The 20,911-nt window shown below is 41.1% G+C and overlaps 1 protein-coding gene across 6 annotated transcripts in view; it reads left to right on the top strand.

Annotated features, from left to right (window-relative positions):
* Window positions 1-20,911, top strand: part of CHD7 (chromodomain helicase DNA binding protein 7) — a 136,049-nt gene that overhangs the window by 39,957 nt on the left and 75,181 nt on the right. For all 6 annotated transcript variants that reach the window (XM_061342815.1, XM_061342818.1, XM_061342817.1 and 3 more), the window contains one exon: window positions 2,769-4,627. In XM_061342815.1, coding sequence (XP_061198799.1) covers window positions 2,945-4,627 — 1,683 coding nt within the window. In that variant the 5' untranslated portion in view covers window positions 2,769-2,944. The remainder of the gene's footprint in view (window positions 1-2,768; window positions 4,628-20,911) is intronic.

Raw genomic sequence — 20,911 nt, forward strand, 5'->3', positions numbered from 1 at the left:
AGGCTAAACTTAAATCTGGAGAACTGGTACTACAATTTTGAGACAGCTTAGTATGAACAGCTCAAACATGAAGTGATTTCACACTTCAGATAAAAATGCAGAACTAAAATAATGCATAGTGGCAGTTTTTTTCACTGTAAGTTTAGATGATGGGTTTGTTTGCGTACAAACTGTATCAGAAACTTGGAGGTTACTTTTCTTTTGAAAGAGCATGTGCTCAGCAAGTCAGGTGAACGCTAGGTTCCACAGCACATCTCCTTCATTGCAAGGGACAGTCCCTACCCCAAACCTGCAAATTGGGATGGAGTCAGCTAGGCAGAAATAAGGTGGGTTTAATTAAACAAAGTCCTTACCCTGTTTTATTTCTCTGGTTATAGTAGCAGGTCCGAGCTACTGTTACTGGTGTCAATGGTGACTGACTCTCGCCTGAATTTTATTGGAAGCCTGTCAGCTGAAAAACAGTAAGCAAAGCAGTACTATTCAAATCTGTGCTTAATGCTTGCAACCTTGTTTCTGGAAATGCTGTTAGCTTGTCTATAGCAGGTAGCAAAGAATTCTTCTATGTAGATTTCTGGTACTTTTATGGCAAAGATTGATTAATGCTGAGAGAGAGTAGAGCGTGCTTGTCTTCAGAAATGGTTCTTTCAGTAGGCTTGATTTATGTAATGAAACGTGTGAAAATTCCTACCTGTTCATAATTCTGTGGCTGTAAATAGGTTAGCTGATGCGCGAGATCCTCTACTTGGCTCAAGTGTGATGCTGCCCAGATTACATCAGTGGTTGAGAGGTAACAGTATCTACACTGTGCTTTTCAGCATTTCCAAGCAAAGAGGCCGGTTAAATGGAGAATCTCAGTATACCCTGATGTCCAGCTTTGTGAGCTCCTGACGGCAGCAGGCCTCAGCAGGGGTAGCAGTGGCAGAAGTCCTTGTGCAATCTTTAGTCACTGGGGGAATCTTCACCACAACAAAGTGGTCTGCTCTGGAGCAGTCTTGATACTAAAAGCTTGTTTTGGTGAAAGAGATTCCTTCTCAACCTTGTTGTTGAACTTTATTATAGTGTGCTTTAATATTACAGGTGGCTTCTCCTTAATGTAAAGACAATGAAATAAAAAGAAACAGGTATCAGAGATAGGAAGATGGCTCAGGAATTTACCCCCAAGTGATTTAGAAATGTAAGTGTTAATATCTCCCAGCTGAGCACTGAAGAGATTTAAGGCTGTGGTTTTAAAGGTGACACTCAAATGCTATTTTAAGAGGAGTGATAAATGCTTGTGCTTTTCCTTTTGCCCTCTGCTTCATGCTGTAGAAGGTCCTCTTGACAATGGCTACAAGAAGTGTAATAAATGTGCTGATATTTTCTCCCTAAAACTTGTCTGGGACAAATTGCCTTTGGTTAAAATAGTCTGGCCTGCTATTTTGCACCCAAAGTGACTGAAGGCATCTGTTCTCCGCACCAAAATGCAAGATATGAAAGTACACACTTGTAAATCTTCTCTTTGGTCGCCAATTAAGGAAAAATTGGTATCTGTAAGTAGTCACTACTGAATTGTGACAAAGATGGAAAATCAGTGTTTATTTGCTACATGGACAGGCTTACTTGACTATTATCTTTAAAGTTTATTTTGAGATATAAGACAGAACATTTAAAATTCTAAAGAAGAGAGCATTAGACTAGTTCTGTTCATAACAAGTAGGTCCAGATAAAATCTTTCAAGTTGTGGTGGGGAGAGGATGGGGGACGCATTTCAGAACATGTGAATTTTCTCTGGGGAAAACCTGAACAGGAACTTTTTTGAATCTACTCTGTTACCGTATGTTACTTTTTCCTTTTTTCCCCAAGCCCAAGTGTGTACCTTGTTAGGTTAGCATTTTATCATTTAAGTTCTTTCACCATTGCTAATTCTCCTTCAAAGTTATACTTCTGGACAGAACAAAACTTCAGTGATGTCTTCGCAAGTGCTCTAGTTGCAGTTAGCGTGATTGCCTGAAGATGAGTAATAGGCTCCAGTGATAGTGTTCCCTGTTATCATCATGAGAGAAATCAGGGTATGGATTGAGAAATCTCCCCCCATCACAGAGTGAAGCTTTTGAATTTAGTTTACTTACACAAACTATAGTTTTACTGAAATGAGAAGCAGCAGCATCTTTTTTGGTTTACAACTTCATTGAACTGAGATAAATTGTGTGTTTAAAAAAGAAATAATATTTCCTAAATGCTAAGTCTCGGAGTTTGGTGTGTTTTATAGGGTCATTTGTGTGCATTTGAAAAATCTGTTGTCCGTATAACTAACTTTATTCCGTCATAGGACTTGGTGCTTCTGCTTGCTCATCTGATTACGCAGCTCAAGGGAATAAGGTTAAGGACATGCTGTTGGTAACTGGAGCGTTTTCAGGGCTTTAGTTCAGCAGATGGGCTGCTTGGCTATATTCATACATCTGCCTACCTGCTGTGGCAGCTGCTGCTGCTGCATGTTGTGTTCTTTTGTTCTGTTCTACCCAAGAAAGGAGCACTAGGAAGTGTAGTGAATGGATTAATTTAAGGTTAAGGCTAGTGTTTTGCTTGCTTCCTAACTCTCTATCACAATAAAGCTTCTGATAAAGCTAATGAATTCTTCATAAAGTGAAATAGATTTTTAAGATGTATTTCAGAGGCTGAAACTAGCTAGCATTTTCTAAAAAATAGCCAAGTATGGGTTTTATATATTGCCTCATGTTATTTGTTTCAATATCATTCTCTCTTTCTCTCCCTTCCCCCGCTTTTTCTAGGAGCAGTTACCAGACTTTGCCTGACACTGCGTGGTCCAAAAGAATTAAGGAAATATGGAATGACATGAAGGAGATTAGTTGAGGATTAAAGGCTTTGAGGACAAAACACCTCACCGAGGTGAAGCACAGACTAGCATTCTAGTTGTAGCTCCGAGGAGCTGTGTGCTGAAAAAAAGATGGCAGATCCAGGAATGATGAGTCTGTTTGGAGAAGATGGGAATATTTTCAGTGAAGGGTTGGAAGGTCTTGGAGAATGTGGGTATCCTGAAAATACAGTGAATCCTATGGGGCAGCAAATGCCCATGGATCAAGGATTTCCTTCTTTACAGTCATCTCTTCATCATCCCCCTGCAAATCAAAATCAAGCCAAGTTGACCCATTTTGATCACTATAATCAATACGAACAGCAGAAAATGCACCTGATGGATCAGCCGAACAGGATGATAAGCAATGCCCCTGGGAATGGTATAGCATCTCCTCATTCACAGTATCACAACCCTCCAGTTCCTCAGGTTTCTCACGGCAGTGGTGCTGGTGGTCAGATGGGAGTCTATCCCAGCATGCAGAACGAAAGACACGGGCAACCCTTCGTAGACAGTGGCTCCATGTGGGGCCCACGGGCAGTTCAAGTGCCAGACCAGATACGAGCACCGTACCAGCAGCAACAGCAGCAGCAACCACAACCGACACAGCCACCGCAGGCACCCTCCGGCCCCCCTGGGCAGGGCCATCCTCAGCACATGCAGCAGATGGGAAACTACATGGCTCGCGGTGATTTTTCAATGCAGCAGCATGGGCAGCAGCAACAGCAGAGGATGAACCAGTTTTCTCAAGGCCAAGAAGGCCTCAATCAGGGAAACCCTTTCATTGCCACCTCAGGACCTGGCCACTTGTCTCATGTGCCCCAGCAGAATCCCAGTATGGCACCTTCTTTGCGACACTCAGTCCAGCAATTTCACCACCATCCCCCCGCTGCTCTCCATGGAGAATCGGTAGCCCACAGTCCCAGATTCTCCCCTAATCCTCCCCAGCAGGGTGCTGTTAGGCCTCAAACACTTAATTTTAGTTCTCGGAGCCAGACGGTACCCTCACCTACTATAAACAACTCAGGGCAGTATTCTCGATATCCTTACAGTAACCTTAATCAGGGATTAGTTAATAATACAGGGATGAATCAGAATTTAGGCCTTACAAATAACACTCCAATGAATCAATCTGTACCAAGATACCCAAATGCTGTCGGATTTCCATCAAACAGTGGTCAAGGACTAATGCACCAGCAGCCCATCCACCCTAGCGGCTCACTTAACCAAATGAACACACAAACTATGCACCCTTCACAGCCTCAGGGAACTTATGCCTCTCCACCTCCCATGTCACCTATGAAAGCAATGAGTAATCCAGCAGGTACACCTCCTCCACAGGTTAGACCTGGTAGTGCTGGAATACCAATGGAAGTTGGCAGTTATCCAAATATACCCCATCCTCAGCCGTCACACCAGCCCCCTGGTGCCATGGGAATTGGACAAAGGAATATGGGCCCCCGAAACATGCAACAGAATCGTCCGTTTATGGGTATGTCTTCAACACCACGGGAGATGGGTGGGCACATGAGACCAAATGGTTGTCCAGGTGTTGGCCTTGCAGATCCACAAGCAATACAAGAGCGACTAATATCTGGCCAGCAGCTCCCTAGTCAACAGCAGTCTTTTCAACAGCAAATGCCAACCTGTCCTCCCCTGCAGCCTCATCCAGGGATGCATCATCAGTCTTCACCACCCCCACATCCTCATCATCAGCCTTGGGCACAGCTTCACCAGTCACCACAAAACACACCACAAAAAGTGCCTGTCCTTCAGGTAAGCTACTTCCAATGAGTAGAAAATGTTTTATATTACTGTGAATGCATTTCAGGATGCTCGTTTGACTCCCCTGTTTGTTGCTGGTTATGTGGCTTGCTTGGTGCACAAAAGCTGAAGGTAAAATGCATTTCAGGTAGCTTGCTAATGTTCTTACAGTGATTTCTACAGGATAACATTATGGAGAGACCAAAATGTGATACAGCAACAAGACAAGCTGAATAGCTGAGGTTTTTTTCGTGTTGGTTCCTTTGGGGAGAAAATGGAAAGCATGTGTGAGAATTGTCATTTAAACTATTAATTTTTGTATTTGCAACTTGGAGAAAGAAGTGTGCGTTATAATGTGTTTGTTTTGGCCAAGCTGAGGGTTTTCGTTAAATCCGAAGGGAATGTTTTGTGGTTTTAAGTTAGAGCTGAGATTTTAACATGTGAAAAAATTTCAGCACTAAGTAATGCAACTGAGAAGTGATGGGGCAACAGTTTATGCAAGGAGAAGACAGCAGATGTGAATCATGGTCTGAAATCAAATCTTGAGGCTTAAATGAAATCTCAAATAGGATAGAAGTTTTATTTTCTTGAGTCTCTGGTCTTCTGGGTTATGAGGAAAACATATTGCTTCCACATCATTTTTCAATTAAAAGCTAAAAGTGGTAAAACATCTTGATCCTCTCTAGCTTAGCAGGTTTGACTGCATGCTAGTATGTTAAGCTTCAGCTGAGAAAGTGTCTTTTGGGATCTTCACGTTTGCCATTGCTTGTCTCTGGCTCTATTAGCCATCATTCAGAGGTTTTGGTACTGAATGAATAGGTGGTCAAGATATCAGAGGTTTAAGTTCATTATTTTTTTTAAACCCAGTCAGTAATTAATGCCAAGTAGCTCTGCCCATAAATATTTGGAGACAATTGTTGGAATGCAGTCATAATGATACGATGCTACAATAAGCTTAATAAATCATAAAAACAGCTGTCCCAGGCAGTGTCCCAGGCCTGTGCGGGAAGCAGCTGCTCGGCAGTCCCCTCCACTGCTGCCTGCCGGCTGCTCCTGTTAGCCGCGCCGCACAGCGTGAGCTGACTCTGGGAATCAGATGGATGTGCTGCAGAAAGGCAGCTGACAAGGAGTGCTACATGGAGCAGCTCAGCAGCTGGGAGAGGCTTCCACATTCCCCCTGGAAAACAGGAGGGGGGAGTGCTGGAGGTGCCGTAGGGCTGGGAAGCTCTGGGGAGGGAGGTCAGGGTCTGAGCTGGGCAAGGGGAAGGACACTGTCTTCCTGTGAGGGAGGAGGAAGCTCTCCTCTTGAAGGGGCAAAGACTGTCTTTCTCTCCCCTGCCCCCCTCACAACTGGTGTGAAATTTTATACCTGTGTTGGCCCTTCTTCTCCCCCCACCTCCAGCACAGGCTTTGTTTGGAGAACCTAAATTACAGTTCTCGCATGCATGTGGAGTTGTGTGTTCCTCCTTGAGAGAGCAGTCCTTGACAATGCCTCTTGTGTTACCAGCTGTGTGGGTAAGCAGGATGAAAAAAGGAGCAAACTCAAAACTACACAAAAAAAACCCCAGGAGGATGAGTAGGTATTCGGAAAGGGGGTAATGTCAGCATGGAGAGATAAGTACACGAAGACTGAGGTTCAGAAAATGTAGTACAAGATGTTGTTTTTACCCTGAAACACATCTAGCAGGAAAAGCTTGAAGGAAAATTGTAGAAATGGTAACATAAGACCTCTAAAATGGTGTCAATGAGATCTTACACAACCAGTGATGGGGGGCTGTGTGGAACGAGAAGACTTGGGATTGACTGTGCCCTAAAGCTGTGCTGTTCTTCACTGGCTTTAATTCCTTGTTTTCATTTGACCATCCAGTAAACCTGGTTTTTGGTAGCAAGAGGTGATTTGGGAGGTGAAGGTTTCCTTGTAGAATGGACAGGCTTGTTAAATGTTCTTGGGACATTTCCCTTTAATCAGTGAAGAAGTAAAACATAGGCAGCTCAGCCCTTAAATGAGCTGTGCAACCTGTTTCAGCGTTCTGAACTGCAGGTGGATAGCTTGAACAAAGGTAAGTGCCGAAACTAAATAATTAGAGGAAAACCACATGATAACTCAAGTTATTTGATTAAAATCAGTAATTCAAACAGTTGTAGCTAGCCAAGTCATGTCTCTGTTAGCCTACCTCAGTTAAGGTTTTATTTGGTAAAAGTTATTGTTAACATACTTTCCCATTAAGTAATTAGCTTGCGACCTGACTGTAGCAATGAAAGTCTTGACAGGCAGGCATTTCTCCCTTGAACACTGTTTGGATGAAATAAATATTGTTCAAGTCAATGAAAACTCAACTCCTCCCCAGCCCCTGGGGAATATGCAGATGTGCGGAACCCCTGCACTTCAGGCTGAATACAGAATTTGCAGCTCTCCTGTCTGCGTCGTGGTTTTCCCTTCATGTCAGTTGGCAGAAAACTGTTCACTGAAGAACAGTTATTTAAATGACTGGTCTGTTTTTATTTGTGTAAAATGTATCAACAAAATTAATATAGTCAGTAAATGGAAATCACTCTGTACTTTTACATCAGCAGAAGCCATCTTAGTAATTATTTTTTGGTGATTTGAAGCTAGCCTTATCATGGGAAGGCTGTAATACTTGTGGTTAACCAAATTACTGTTTTGTTTTTAGATATGTTGGAAGGAAAGTGAAGTTCTTTTGCTTTTAACTTGAAAGAAATTGCCATGTCGGTTCTATGCCTTGTTATTTCTTTTTTTGTGTGCAAAACTGCAAATTATTTTGGCTTGGAGACAGAGCTGATGATTGACAATTCTGCTTGTTTAGGTTAATAGTTGAAAACTAGACATGGTTATTAGGACCTCCTTAGCAGTGAGGTGCTGGCTTAAGTGCAATTTGATAGATGTCATAAGAACCACTGTACCACTGGGGCAGTGTGCTTGGTGTTTAAGGCCGCCTCTTGAAACATTCCTCAGCAAAAGCTTTTGGAAGAGCTTCATGGCCATGGGGTGGGAAGGGGGGTTCTGCTCTAGCAGGGTAATTGGCCACAGGAAAGGAGTAGCTTGCTTGTTTCCACAGTGGAGGCATCTGTGTTGGGCTTGTGCTCTCCAAAATACTCATAAATGATCTGGAGAAGCATGAAAAATCAGATGGTGAAGTTTGTGCTGCTGTTAACACACTCAAAGCTGAATTGCAAGAGCCTGATGGTAATGAAACTAAATAATCAGAAATAAAACAGGAATGTCAATCACTTGATTGTAAGCTGTGTAAGTTGAGATAGGGCTGGGAAGATTTAGGTTGGATATGAGGAAAATTTTTTTCACTGAAAGTGTTGTCAAGCACAGGAACAGTCTGCCCAGGGAAGTGATGGAGTCCCCATCCCTGGAGGTGTTTAGAAGATATGTAGATGCGGTGCCTAAGGACATGGTTTAGTGTTGGCCTTGGTGTTGTTACATTAACGGTCAGGCTTGATGATCTTGAGGGTTTTTTCCAACCTAAAAAAGTCTATGATCCTATGTTGCTACATGTATGTGTGGTATGTCAGTGTGGCAAGTGCTGTGCAGCTCTGGGTCCCTTCCTCAGGCCTCAGAAAATACAGCAGCACTTGAAAAAGCACCGAAGTGGGTGATTTCTGGGGCAAGGCTACAAGAGAGCTGGTGAGAGCCTCTAGAATTGTGAGTAATATGGGTGCATGAAGAAGTTGAATGTGCCTGTCACCTGTTTTGTCTCCTTTAATTCTTTTCAGGTATTCAGCACATTACCAGGTGGTGAGCTCAGAACCGCACAGTAAGATGCTGATGGCTGAGATGTTGTGCAGAAAAATGCATCATCATTTGATAAACATGAAGGCACCACATTTGGCTCAGCAGATCCATGCTGTAAATAAGTGGCTGAGGATTTGTTACTGGGCGCACCTACTGCGTGCATGTCCCATTGTTGTACCTTTCCACAGTCTTCTATCAGGGAGGGGATATCAGGTTAGACAGGCCTCTGGGGGGTCTAACGCTATGCTGTTGCTCTTATCTATCATTATTTTCAGAGAGCTGTGTTAGTGACAGAGCAAGCGTAGTTTTCCCTTCCAAAAATAGGCTATCCTGGGTGTGTTGTTATACATAACTTCTGATTTACCCACAGCTACTGTGTGGGCTGAAGTTTCGAGTCCTGTTCAGTAATCATGTTCCACAAATGCCATCTACATTATTTATAGTCAAACGTAGGAATACTTAAATGACAAACAGTTATGGTACAACCTCCGTGCGTGACTAAATGGTGATGGCCACCAACAGTGTTGAAGGATGCTGGGTTACAGTGTCCAGCTTCTTGTGGAGAAGGAATTCGTTTTGTGTGTATTAGTGGTTCACTGCCAGGTTTACTCTGCTGGCCTTACTCTGTGGGCATGTGACTTTGCTTTAAATCATAACTCATAGCTGTGTTTGGTATGAACACATTCCTTTGAAATTTCCTTGCCCTTCCTCCCTTGCAGGGGAAGAGGCAGGGAAAGTCCTGCTGAGTCACCAGCTGGGTCACCCCTGTCACGGGTTCTTCCTGTGCTTTCAAACCCTGCCTTTCTGCCTCAGTTTAATTTATGGTTCGATATACCTGAGTGGAGAGGGATATTAATGAAAACTACTATCAGCTTGAAGTGGTTTGATACAATATTCTAGCCTGGCAGAGAGTCCAGGCTTAAGTCAGTTACTGCTGGCACACTAAAGTGAAATTGACTGTTCTTAGTATTTAATTGTTTAAATGCCTAAGAGTAGTAGGAAGAGACTGACTCCTTACGTATTTTCTTACTGTCTTTGCATAACCAAGTATCCTTCAATGTGTGTCCTATAATTTTATTTGGTAAGAAATTATTTCAGGAGGTTAGGATTTTCCCCATAAATTATTATTTATAAGCAGTGCCCCACAGCTCCAGAGAGAACTGTTACCTGTCTCGTCCCTTGAGTGTTAAGCTTTTTGAGTACATTCCTGTCAATAAGTAGAACAACTCAAATTAAAAACAAAAACCACACAAAACCACCAGCCAACCAAACAAAACAACTTCTAAACACTATTGGGTTCTTTTTGTTTTGATACAGAGGATATTTCACATTGCTGCTAGCTGGTCTTGTGGGATACCATATGTGCAAGTTAAGCAAAATCTCAGGGCTGCCCCTGGAAATGCTGTTTTCCCTTTTCAGGTGTTCATAGACCAGCAAACCAGTGTATGTTGGCAAGATTTTTGGAGGTGCCAGGCTAAATATACTGGAAAAAACACTAATGCTGAACCTTGATTGGTTTAAATTGTATATTTAATATCGAGATAAGCATATGTGTCTGTGTTTATGTAAATTCTGTATAAAAAAACCTAGACCAAATTAGAAATTATGCAGAATGAAGAAAGAAAAGCTGAGAAGAAAATCCACAGTATTAATCTAAAAGTAAAAGCTGATAATAGCATTTTTTTCTTAAAAGTTTACAGGCTTCTGTTGTGTTTTGTTGAGGCTCTAAAGAACTTGTGTATGAGCAATGTATGCACTGGGTTAATGGTTTGAAGAAGACCATTGAAGCCACCTTTGGTTCAAAGTACTGGAGTTATTTCACCTCTGTGGAATAGACTAGTCTGTTATGCTGATAATATAATCTATCTGTGAACTAATTCACATGCAGATCTCAAAGGATATAATAATGAATATGAAATACTTGTGTCTAACTAAAGTTTGTGTTCTGAAGTTCTTCAGATATATTCCAGTCTAACAGTTTAATATTAAACATATCTAAAGGCTTACTTCTTCCTCACCCTTGAGAAGGCTGTATGTGCTTTTGTAAATAAGGGGTTGCAGTTGCAAAGGCCTTTGGGCCAGATGCTTGTTTTGAGGTGGTTTTGCTATGGATTTTTTGGACTTTATTACTGTCGAGGAGGTATAAGCAACTTCCAAGAATGCTGCTTCCCTCAGGTGCCATGATTTGACTGTGATGAAAATAATTGTGCCATTAAGTTATCTCCTGGAGTTTTGGGTAAAGCCAGTTTGCAGCACTAGCATAAAAAGACAAGTCTGCATCAGCATACTGATTTTGTAGGCCTAAGAGTTACCACACTTGTTCTTCAGCATGAAGATTTTGAAAGTTTCTATGATCTGTTGGTGACCTGGGGGTGTTTTTTCTGGAAATCATCAGTATTATCTGAGGAATCACGTAACTAGAAATATGTTTAACTTTATGCTACTGTTCATTACTTGGTACAGTATTCTCATCTGCTGATGGTGAGTTCCAGTGGGATTTGGCAATCATCTATCTTCCCATGACTGAACACATTCTCCTATTTTATATTTATTTGGACAAATTTGAATCTGTTGTTTCAGAGCAGCTTTTTTTTTTCATGACTGAAAGCTGATAGGCTAATACAAACTCTTAATGTCTGTATCATCATCAGCCTACGTAATTACAAGGGTGGAAAATTAGGGCAAATGAAAGGAGAAACACTTGATTATTTTTTCTACATTTATTTTCTATTTCTTTAACTACATCAGCAATCTAATAAGGAACAAGTTCCAGGCAAAGTAATAATTTCCTGCCTTTTTATTATGGATCCTCCTCCTTGTCTTCTGTCCTGCTCTTACATGTGGAATTTGAGGAATCCATTTGGTTTAAACTAATCTGCCCTTGCTTATATCTTGAATGCAAGTGTCACAAACTTGTGTAAGTGTCCTCTCTTGTTTCCTCCCTGGAGAGTAAATGTCTCAGTTCCCCCTATGATGGGACACCATCTCTTCGAAGTTTGATTTATTTTTTTTTTACCTGTTGTCTGTAGAGGTTTTCTCCCTCATTTCAGTAACTCAGTGCTTTTCACTTCTGAATTTTTAGATTTGAGTTATAATGAAAGAGCTGATGACAGAACAGCTATGAAACTAAAATGCTGGCATGGTAGTTTGAAAAAGGGATGGTCTCACCTGAACAACATACCAGAATGGGTGGAGTACGCCTCCTGTTCCCTTATTGTCTTTGAGAGCTTTCATTTCTAGGTATCAGTGTTCTTCTAATTGGATAGAGATACACATTATACAGGTGGTAATGCGGTCTGGATTTTGGAAACAAATTGCTGTTCTGTTTTTTTTCTTTAGAGATCTCATCTATAAATATTTGGTACCTTCTTTTGTCCACAGAGTTGTCAAGTTTGGTAGCTGAGGAGTAAGCTTAACACCCTTGAATTTTTCATGGTGATTGAAACACCTGTCTGCATAGATCTTCCCTTTGTTTGCAGGTGTGGTTTAAAGATGGTGAAGCTGTTTCTTGGGAGCTGGCAGGAGCAGAGTGGAAAGTGTGGACAGGAAGCAGTGATAAGGGAGGGGGTAGCTAAAGGTTGAGCTGAGCAGATGGAGCAGTGCTGAGCAGTAGGAACAAGAGGAAATGGCCAGTGTCTGGGTTAAAATGGGGACACAGAAAAGTTTAGGGAGTCACCCTACCTCTCCTGCACCAGCTCCTTGAGTCACCTTGGCTTAAGCCCTTGCCAGAAGTAGCCATTTGGCGCAGTGGTGCCTGTTCCTGCTCTGCATGCTTCTTCAGGGTGCACCTTTGAGTCACCATGCTGTGGGCAGACAGTCCACTGACAGCTTCTCAGCATTGCTGTGCGAACTCAGTAACTCTCAATATCTAATCTGCTTTAAAAAAATAATCCATGCAAATGAAGGTGTCTGAGGTGTGGGATATAGAACCTGAGCTCTGTCCTTGCATCAGCATGCACTGTCGTCTGGTGAACTGGCTTACCTGGCCAGCTCGCTTCTGGCCCGGTCACGCATCTTTTCACTGTGCAACCATGATATTACCCAGGGTGGTGATGTGGGAGTGGGAATGCTTGGTGGGAGAAAATGGGGACTACCTCTTCTCTGGCAGTGAGCTTTCAGGCCCTTTAATACCTTCACGTAGCTCAAGGTTTTATAGCACAGCCCTTGAGTCCTCCCTCAAACACTGAGAAATTAAGACTTCCATTAGAAGTCAAAGCTTAGTCTTGTTTCATTGACTTAGTGACAAATTGGTCACATTCCAGCTTATCCCTAAATTTTTTTTTAGCTCACCTTTTGATCCTTTTTTGCACAAATATAAATTATTTGATTTCAGATGTGTGTTTTTTCTTTGGGGTTTTTTTTAGTTTTTTTCCTCTTCCAACTGAACTCTTTCTGAGTATTTTGTAATCAAAGAGATAAAAGAGCATCCCCTTTCTAGCAGAGAGGTTAGTATAATTTTGTTAGACGTTCACTGAAATGAGGGAAGATGCTTCCAGTACCTGTCAATGAGTTGTTTTCCTTGAGCACTCAATGGGATTTTTTTCTTCAACGTAAGAGAATAGTTCAGAAGCATGAAAAGTTAGAAAGTTAGAAAGTTAAAACGACTAGCTTCTTAGTGTTTTTTATGAAGAGACAGAACTGAGAGATAGGATGGCTTAGTGATGTGAGTGTGGGTTTGATCTATAAACTCTGGAATTTGATTTCTTTCTGATTTTACTGACCTTGATATATATCCTATTTAGTTAGAATTTTCTCAGTTACTGGGCAAGGTTGTTAATAGTGTTGCCTCTGATTTTGAAGAGCAATATGTAGAAGATGGGCATAACATTTGTAATTTATTCAAAATCCAAATTCATAAAGCTCCGGATTCCAGTTCTTACTTGGAGATCTGTTAGTCTTAAACATGCCACCTCTCTGCTCTGCTCATCACTCCTTCCAGTATTGCTCTTAAGAGTTCGGCTCAAGAAGATGAAGATGAAGATGACTAGTCCAACAGTTCAAAGCAGAAATCCCACTTTCGTATAGGAACTTGATAATTGTGAAGTCTAACCTGAGAGTTGTGCAGTTACGCAAGTTGTTCAAGAAAACAAGTGGATTTCTCTCCGATCTTCCACTGTTTGATTTGGGAGGAATCTTTGTTCATTTGCTTCTGTTGTTCCATCACCTGTTAATCCCTGAATCAGTACCGAGGACCTGGATGCAACTCCCTCCTGTACTTCTCAGTGGTTTTATTGCACTAATCAAGCTTAGGAGACAGCAGGTAATGTATTATGCTAAACAAGCACAAAACCTAAGAACTTCTTGTAGTTGGCTCATACTGCATAGGTTCCTGCTGTATAAATTAAATGTCAAGAAATCTGAACTTCTGGAGCTTGGTATGTTTCTGTGGAATACTGATCTTTTATTTTTGGAAAATTGGAAATATTTGTCTTTAGGAGTTCAACACTTACTCTTCAGTATACAGCACTTAATGTATCTGTGCTATATTGACATAACATGTTGAAGGGAGTGCCAAACTCTTCAGTTTCATTGTTCACTTTCATGTATTTTGTTAAATGGAAACTCTTGTTATTTTAATCGGGATGGAAATTTTCCTGTGTAAAGCAAGAGTTCTTGATGGGAATATATACCCACTTACAGCAGACTTCTTTCTTAAAACAGACTGAATAATCAGTTGAATCAGAAAAACATCAGTCAGTTTTAATCGTACTAATTAAATTGTGTTTTATTATGTCTCTGTAATGTCCACAACCAAAAGAACATTATGACAACAGTAACTGAGAAATTAATACTTCTACAGATATTTGGATTTAGTGTTCCTGTAAGAAAAGAGAGAGGACTCACAACAAGCTTCATAACAAACTTCCTACTATCTAGTAGTCAATATCAGCTGTTTTTTTCCACTCTCTTTTTGCATCTCCATTCTCTCCAGATGGCCCTCCGTCCACTTGCATTCTGATACTTCGTATCTTTTTTGGCCCTGCAAGACTCTGATAACTGTGATAATACTGTAATTTTCCTTATGTGTGACTGCTGAATGATATGAAGTGCTGTATTTTATTTTTGGAAGAAATCTTTTTGTACCAGCCAATTGTTTCTAAATATAGTGGGGGGCTTATAATATACAGCACATGTTTGAATTTAAACCAACAGCTTACCATAAAGAGTTGACATCACAGTTTACTTGTACAACTGTATATGGAATATATAGCCATTAAAACTAGTCTGAAAGTTTGGGCTTCATAGTTTTTATTTGTATCTCACTTGTTAGTGGGATATTGCACATGTTTACTGAGGCAAGCATTGTCTGTTGTGGACATAGGGATAAACACCTACAATACTGGAAGACTACTTAATTCTGAGTCTTTCTGCTTTAGCCTCATTTGAAATACTTCAGAAGAACTTGTTGAAAACCAGGTAATTCTGTAAGTAAGGCATTGGACTGGGATTCAGGGAGCTTTTGCTGTCTGACAGAGGTTGCTTGTTTCATGTTTGTATTGCTGTTGGGTGTGCTTGCAAGGTGCTGTGCAGCAGCGGGGAGTGGGGGACAGCAGAGCTGTTCCTGCAGTTCCCTGTTGCACTGCACAGCAGCACTGAAAATGTAACTTGGAAACTGCTGCTGGCAAGGAGGGGAGTTACAAAGGCTCGCTTTAAACACAGCTGTCTGGTTATAACACAATCTAAACCAAAATTTAGACCTGATACTGCTATAGACACATGTGATTTAAGACCTCCGTATAGGAATTTTTACATTTTACTACATATGGGTTGTGTAAAGCACTGCTGGAGCTAGGGTACTAAAGATACCTGCGCTAAAGATAAGGTATTTAATGTTTCACAGAATGGTATTAATCAAATTCGCTGGAGACCTGCATTATGTTTTAGACATTATGAGTTATCTCAATTGGTATTGTTAAACAAGGTGTTTGTCCACAGAAAAGGAAGTGTGGGGGTTTTGCTTGGGTGTTTATCTTTCTTTTCCCTCCCCTCCAGTTCTAATGCCACTTTCGGATTAAGTTGTTAGTTCAATTACTAGAGGAGCTGGGAAAAGCCTACCTGTGACATGCCACAAATAACATATTCAAAGGCTTTTTCATTTGTTGCTGTGATAAAAAAAACTAGAGTTCAAGAAGTATCTTGAGTTCTTTGACATAAATTAATCTTGGACAGCATATATAACATCAAAGGATTTTTAACAGATCTGTAATTTTAAGCCCACTGTATCATGAAGTTAATAGAATAGTGCAATGGAAAGGCCATTTGGAGAACTGCTGTCTTCCCACTGCAAGAGAATAGAGTTGATTACTGACAGTCTCTTTCAGTTTAGCATCTCGTGTTTATCCATTAAGATTTCTTTGAGTTGGTGGTTTCAACCTGTGGTCTGTGTACCTCTGAAGACTCCTGCAGACTGCTTTTGAGTGGCCTGGGAAAGGTAATTAAGGAGAGCAGGTTTATGTGCTAAGCAATAACAATCATATGGGAAGTTTTTAAAGAGAATTACACTTGCGCTACTAGAGGCTTACAGGTTAAAAAATGGGAAAAAATTGGACAGAACAGAGTTATATGTTGTAATGTGTATCTCACTCCAGATGGATCTACTCAGGCTGGTGTCTGAAATGACAGGGGTTGCACCTCATTGTGAAGCAATGTGTAGGGACCCCCTGTTCCAGCAAAGTGTATCAGGACCAGTACTGTTTATTATCTTCATCAGTGACACAGACACTGGGATTAAGTGCACCTTCAGCAAGCTTGCAAATGACACCAAGCTGAGTGGTGTGGTTGACACACCTAAGGGACAGGATGCCATCCAGAGGGACTTGGACAAGCTCAAGAAGTGGGCCCATGTGAGCCTCTGTAGGTTTGCCAAAGGCAAGGTCCAGTACCCGGGTCAGGGCAAGCCCTGGTATCTATACAGGCTGGGGGATGAAGGATTAAGAGCAGCCCTTTGGAAAAGGACTTGGGGATACTGGTGCATGAAAAGCTGAACATGAGCCAGCAGTATGCGCTCGCAGCCCAGAAAGCCAACTGTATCCTGGGCTGCATCAAAAGGAGTGTGACCATCAGGTCGAAGGAGGTGATCCTGCCCCACTACTCCGCTCTCGTGAGACCTCACCTGGAGAACGGTGTCCAGCTCAGGGGCCCTCTAATACAGGAAAGACATGGGCCTGTTGGAGCAAGTCCAGAGGAGGGTCACAAAGGTGACCAGAAGCTTGGAGCAGTTCTCCTGTGAGGAAAGGCTGAGGGAGTTGGGCTTGTGCAGGCTGGAGAAGAGAAGGCTCCCAGGAGATCATATTGCAGCCTTCCAGCACGTTAAGGGGGCTTATAAGAATGATGGGGAGAAGCTTTTTGGCAGGGCCTGCTGCAACAGGACCAGGGGTAATGATTTTAAACTAAAGGTGGGTGGTTTCAGACTAGGTGCAGGGCAGAAGTTCTTTACAATGAAGGTGGTGAAACACTGGCAGAGGTTACCCAGAGAGGCAGTAGATGCCCAGTCCTTGGGAACATTCAAGGCCAGTCTGGACAAGGCTATGAGCAACCTGATTTAGTTAAAGATGCCCCTGCTCATGGCGGGGGGTTGCACTATATGACCTTTAAAGGTCTCTTGTAACCAAACCATTCAATGATCTCTTTGAGTGGAGCGAGTTCTGTCTTGGCTGGTCGAGATTCTGTATCCTCACCTCACTTACAAGTAATGGATTGTACAGTGGCACCTTTTGTTGAAAGGACATGGAAGGAATATATAGTAAAAATGTTACATTTGCCTTTGAATTTGAAGGCAACTGGCAAAACAGACTTTCTGTGGAGCTGCCAATCTTGTAGTGGAAAGCGACAGCATGAAATCAGTTACCTGAGTTGTTCAGCAGTTTGCTATTAGTAAGCCAGCTATAAAAAAAGATGGGTTTAGCCAGTGATACATACCCTCCATGTCTGTTGACTTATTCCATCAGAAAACCTTTCAGTAATTTGAGTTGCTGGGAATACGCTGGCAGGGCAGGCAGACCCGATCCCTACTTCCACTTCACAGGGTGGAAGGAAACATGCAGCCAGGTGACGTGTGTGGGTTACTTAGGCAGCCACAAACTTCCTCACTTTTCCTCCCATGCTGCTGTCAGCAGGATCCTGCCACAGCAGCCCAGTGCTCTGAGGGAGCCTGGCCTTGACAAGAGTTAACACCTTGATAAGCTTGTTCCTCAGCTCCTGCATGCTGGTTCAAATGTCAGCTTGACTTCTGTGCATTTCTCTGTCTCAAAAAGGCAAAAAGCCTTTGGGTGTACTACTCTATTCTGCTTTGTCTATATCCAAAATATAACCACTGCAGCTTCAGAAAATAACTTTCTGCATGTAAAGGAATTTTAGTAGCTATATCTAATTGGATAGTGAAAAATTTTTGTGCAGAACTCTGGGGACTAATACATAAAAGCAATATTAGCAGTGCACATGAAAAGATCTACCTTCAGTCCTAGAAAACCACCAATTTATTTCTTGCAAGTCATAAACATAGAATTACTTAAATTTTGATTAGCATATTTTCCTTTTGACTTAGGAACATATTCTGTGAGTTATGGATGCCAAAGAGGTAGCTGCTTGTATTTGTAAGTAAAACAAAGAACACCTTGCCAAGGGAGCACATATTATACAAGAAAACCTGGGCTGTGAGTAGCTGAAGTATGATCTGCAGGTTGTCTTGCTCTTTCAGTGATTAACTAAGTCTGATACACTTACTAGTAGGTGTAAAAGCCAAAAAGCTCCTGTTCTCTGGCTCAGTGTCTCTGTACCAACTTACCCCAAAACAAAGCACCCCTGTAAATCACCTCATTGTCTCATTGGGCGAGCATGGGAGAAGGAGTTCACATTGGTAATTATCTGGTCTGGAGAACGTCAAAGCAGGCCAGGGACTTTTTGAGGGAAGAATCTGTTCTATCTTCATTTATCCTCATTGATTCAGATCTTGTGTGTTGGGGCGGTTGTGTATAGGAAGCTTCTTGAGGAAGAGTAAGTTTTCCAAGACAACATTAGAAAGAAGTGAAATTCTCTCAGGAGCTTTTTGAATTGCAATATTCCTGTTGCAAGTTAAGACACACGCAGAGCAATTGGATACCAGTATCTCCTGCACTAACTCAGTCCTTAAAAGTATATCACCAAACCTTAAATAATGTAACTGTGTAAATGAACAACCGATGACCAGTAATTTCATAAATAGCTTACTTCTACTTTTCTCAAATATCTGTCATCTGAAGTACTTGAAAATAAAAATGACTTCTGTATTGTTTCGTGAAAATCGTCCAAACCAGGGAATAGAAAAGGTATTGCAAAAGGACTGGCATCTTTTCTGTTTTAAACAGCACTGTAGTACTTTGTATGTCATTCATTACATGAATGAGGACAGTTTCTAGTCAAAAATGTTATAAATACAAACACTTGAAATCACAGAAGTTTTCCTTGGGGTATCTGAGTAGTCATGTTCATAGCTGTGATGATTTGTGGATGAGAATGAAGTAAGGCTTATAAAAGAGGTAATACCTAATATTTTTTTTTTCTAATGATACTGGCCAGTGTAATTATAAAAGCTTTTTGGGTAACCAACCCCTTTTTTCAAGTTTGAAGGTAAAGCTTCTGTGATGAGCTTATCTTGCCAGCCCTGTCATTCTGCTTACTAGGGATTTCCTTACCATAGAAAATGAAGCATAAATAATTGTTCTATGCATATTTAACTAATTTCTGAAGTAATAGGTTCCGTATTTGTCATACTCCAAATTACATTTGTTAAAATACGTTTATTTTTTTAATCTAAACAAGATTTCACTGTTGATTTTTACTGTCACCATGCATTAGGAGCAAGTACTTGTAAAGATTGGCTGGGTCATTGAGTTGAGCCTCCAGCTGTCACATGTAACCATTTTATGAACTACTTCTCATAACCTTAATCAAACTTCAATTTAAAGAGTACTTGGCTTTTGCTTTTGCTACTCCTTTTTTATTTGAAATCTTACCCAAATCACATTACTCTGAATGCTGGAACAGACATCTGACTTTTCCATCCTGACTTTATTAGTCACCAGTTTCATACTCATCTTGCTCTTGTGCCAGTTTTACCCATCTTTATTCTTTCTGTTTCGTGTACTAGGATCTGACAATGCTTTTATAAATAGCAATCTATCTAAAGTAAGTTAAATTCCCTTTGGACTTCTCCTTCAAGATAATTTGTACCTTTGTCTGAGGACTAATGGTTGTTAATGATCAGAATTTTGTACAGTATTATACTATGGAACAAATACTGCCCTGGGTTTGCTGGGAGCCATCTTGAGAGGCACTTCCAATGTTTTAGTTTTCTTTTCATTGTACATCACACCAGTTGTTTATAGACATCCTTTGTTTAAGTACAAACTACTTTAGTCTTCAGCTACAGGCTTACCTTGTTCTATGTAAACATAAATAAATACCAAAAATAATGGGTAATAACTTCAGACAAAAATGACAAGTACTGAAGTATTTCAAGTTTGGAAATGTATATGAGATACTAGTTAAATTTGTGAGGGCTTAATTCCTTTGACAGCATTTTGAATTTGTAAGATGTCTACGAATTTCTGAACATCCCGTTTAAAACTAGGATTCTGAGTAAGCGCAAGCTGCTCTACTGCTGCCAGAGTTGCAGCAGCGTAATGCTTAAAGGACACCTACTTTGTGATAGCATGTAAAAACACTAATTCCTCTTACTCATCTGCAATCCTCTTCCCACAGCTTGAGCTCAGGGCTATAATGGAACCTATTAGAGAGAAAAGGTCTATGACTCAGCCATTGAGCCATGCAAACTCTTGGCTTCTTTAATTGGCACCATTAAATCTTTAGTAGTTTTTCTCTCATAAAATAAGTATCATTGGTGTAAAATGCATCACTGCCGAGGATATATTGCACCTTTTGCCTTCTGATTTCCATGACTTGATCAACATTAGGTATTTAAAGGCTGATTAATCAGAGAGACTTTTCTAGAATTAATGCTTTTCCGTAACTGTTTACGAGTGTATCTAAACCAAAATGCACAAGTCATTATGTTTGTGCCATTGCACAAGTCATTATGTTTTCAGATTATTGTCCTGTTCTATTTAGAGGCAGGAGAGGGAAAAGAAAATCCTATCTTCCCACTGTATTTCACTTTATCTTTGTCAAGCATGTTTAATCTGGGGATTGGGTATCTTCTACATGACAAGATGTAAAAAATTAATACTTGAGTATGTAACTAGGGAAGAACCTGCATGATTTAGCTGATGATTTATTTCTGTGGCAGGTTGGCTTTGGGTTTGCAGTTTTATATATAGAATCATAGAATCATAGAATGGTTAGGGTTGGAAAGGACCTTAAGATCATCAAGTTCCAACCCCCCTGCCATGGGCAGGGACACCTTGCTCTAAACCATATCAGCCAAGGCCTCGTCCAACCTGGACTTGAACACTGCCAGGGATGGAGCATTCACAACCTCCTTGGGCATGTGTGTGTATATATAGGAAAGGAGACATGGAAACAGCTGTAGTTTGGGA

Source organism: Neopsephotus bourkii, unplaced genomic scaffold (genome assembly GCF_033783945.1).
Source record: "Neopsephotus bourkii isolate Nb327-2 ecotype Australia unplaced genomic scaffold, CSIRO-AGI_Nbou_v1 NB_1820, whole genome shotgun sequence".
NCBI classification, from domain to species: domain Eukaryota; kingdom Metazoa; phylum Chordata; class Aves; order Psittaciformes; family Psittacidae; genus Neopsephotus; species Neopsephotus bourkii.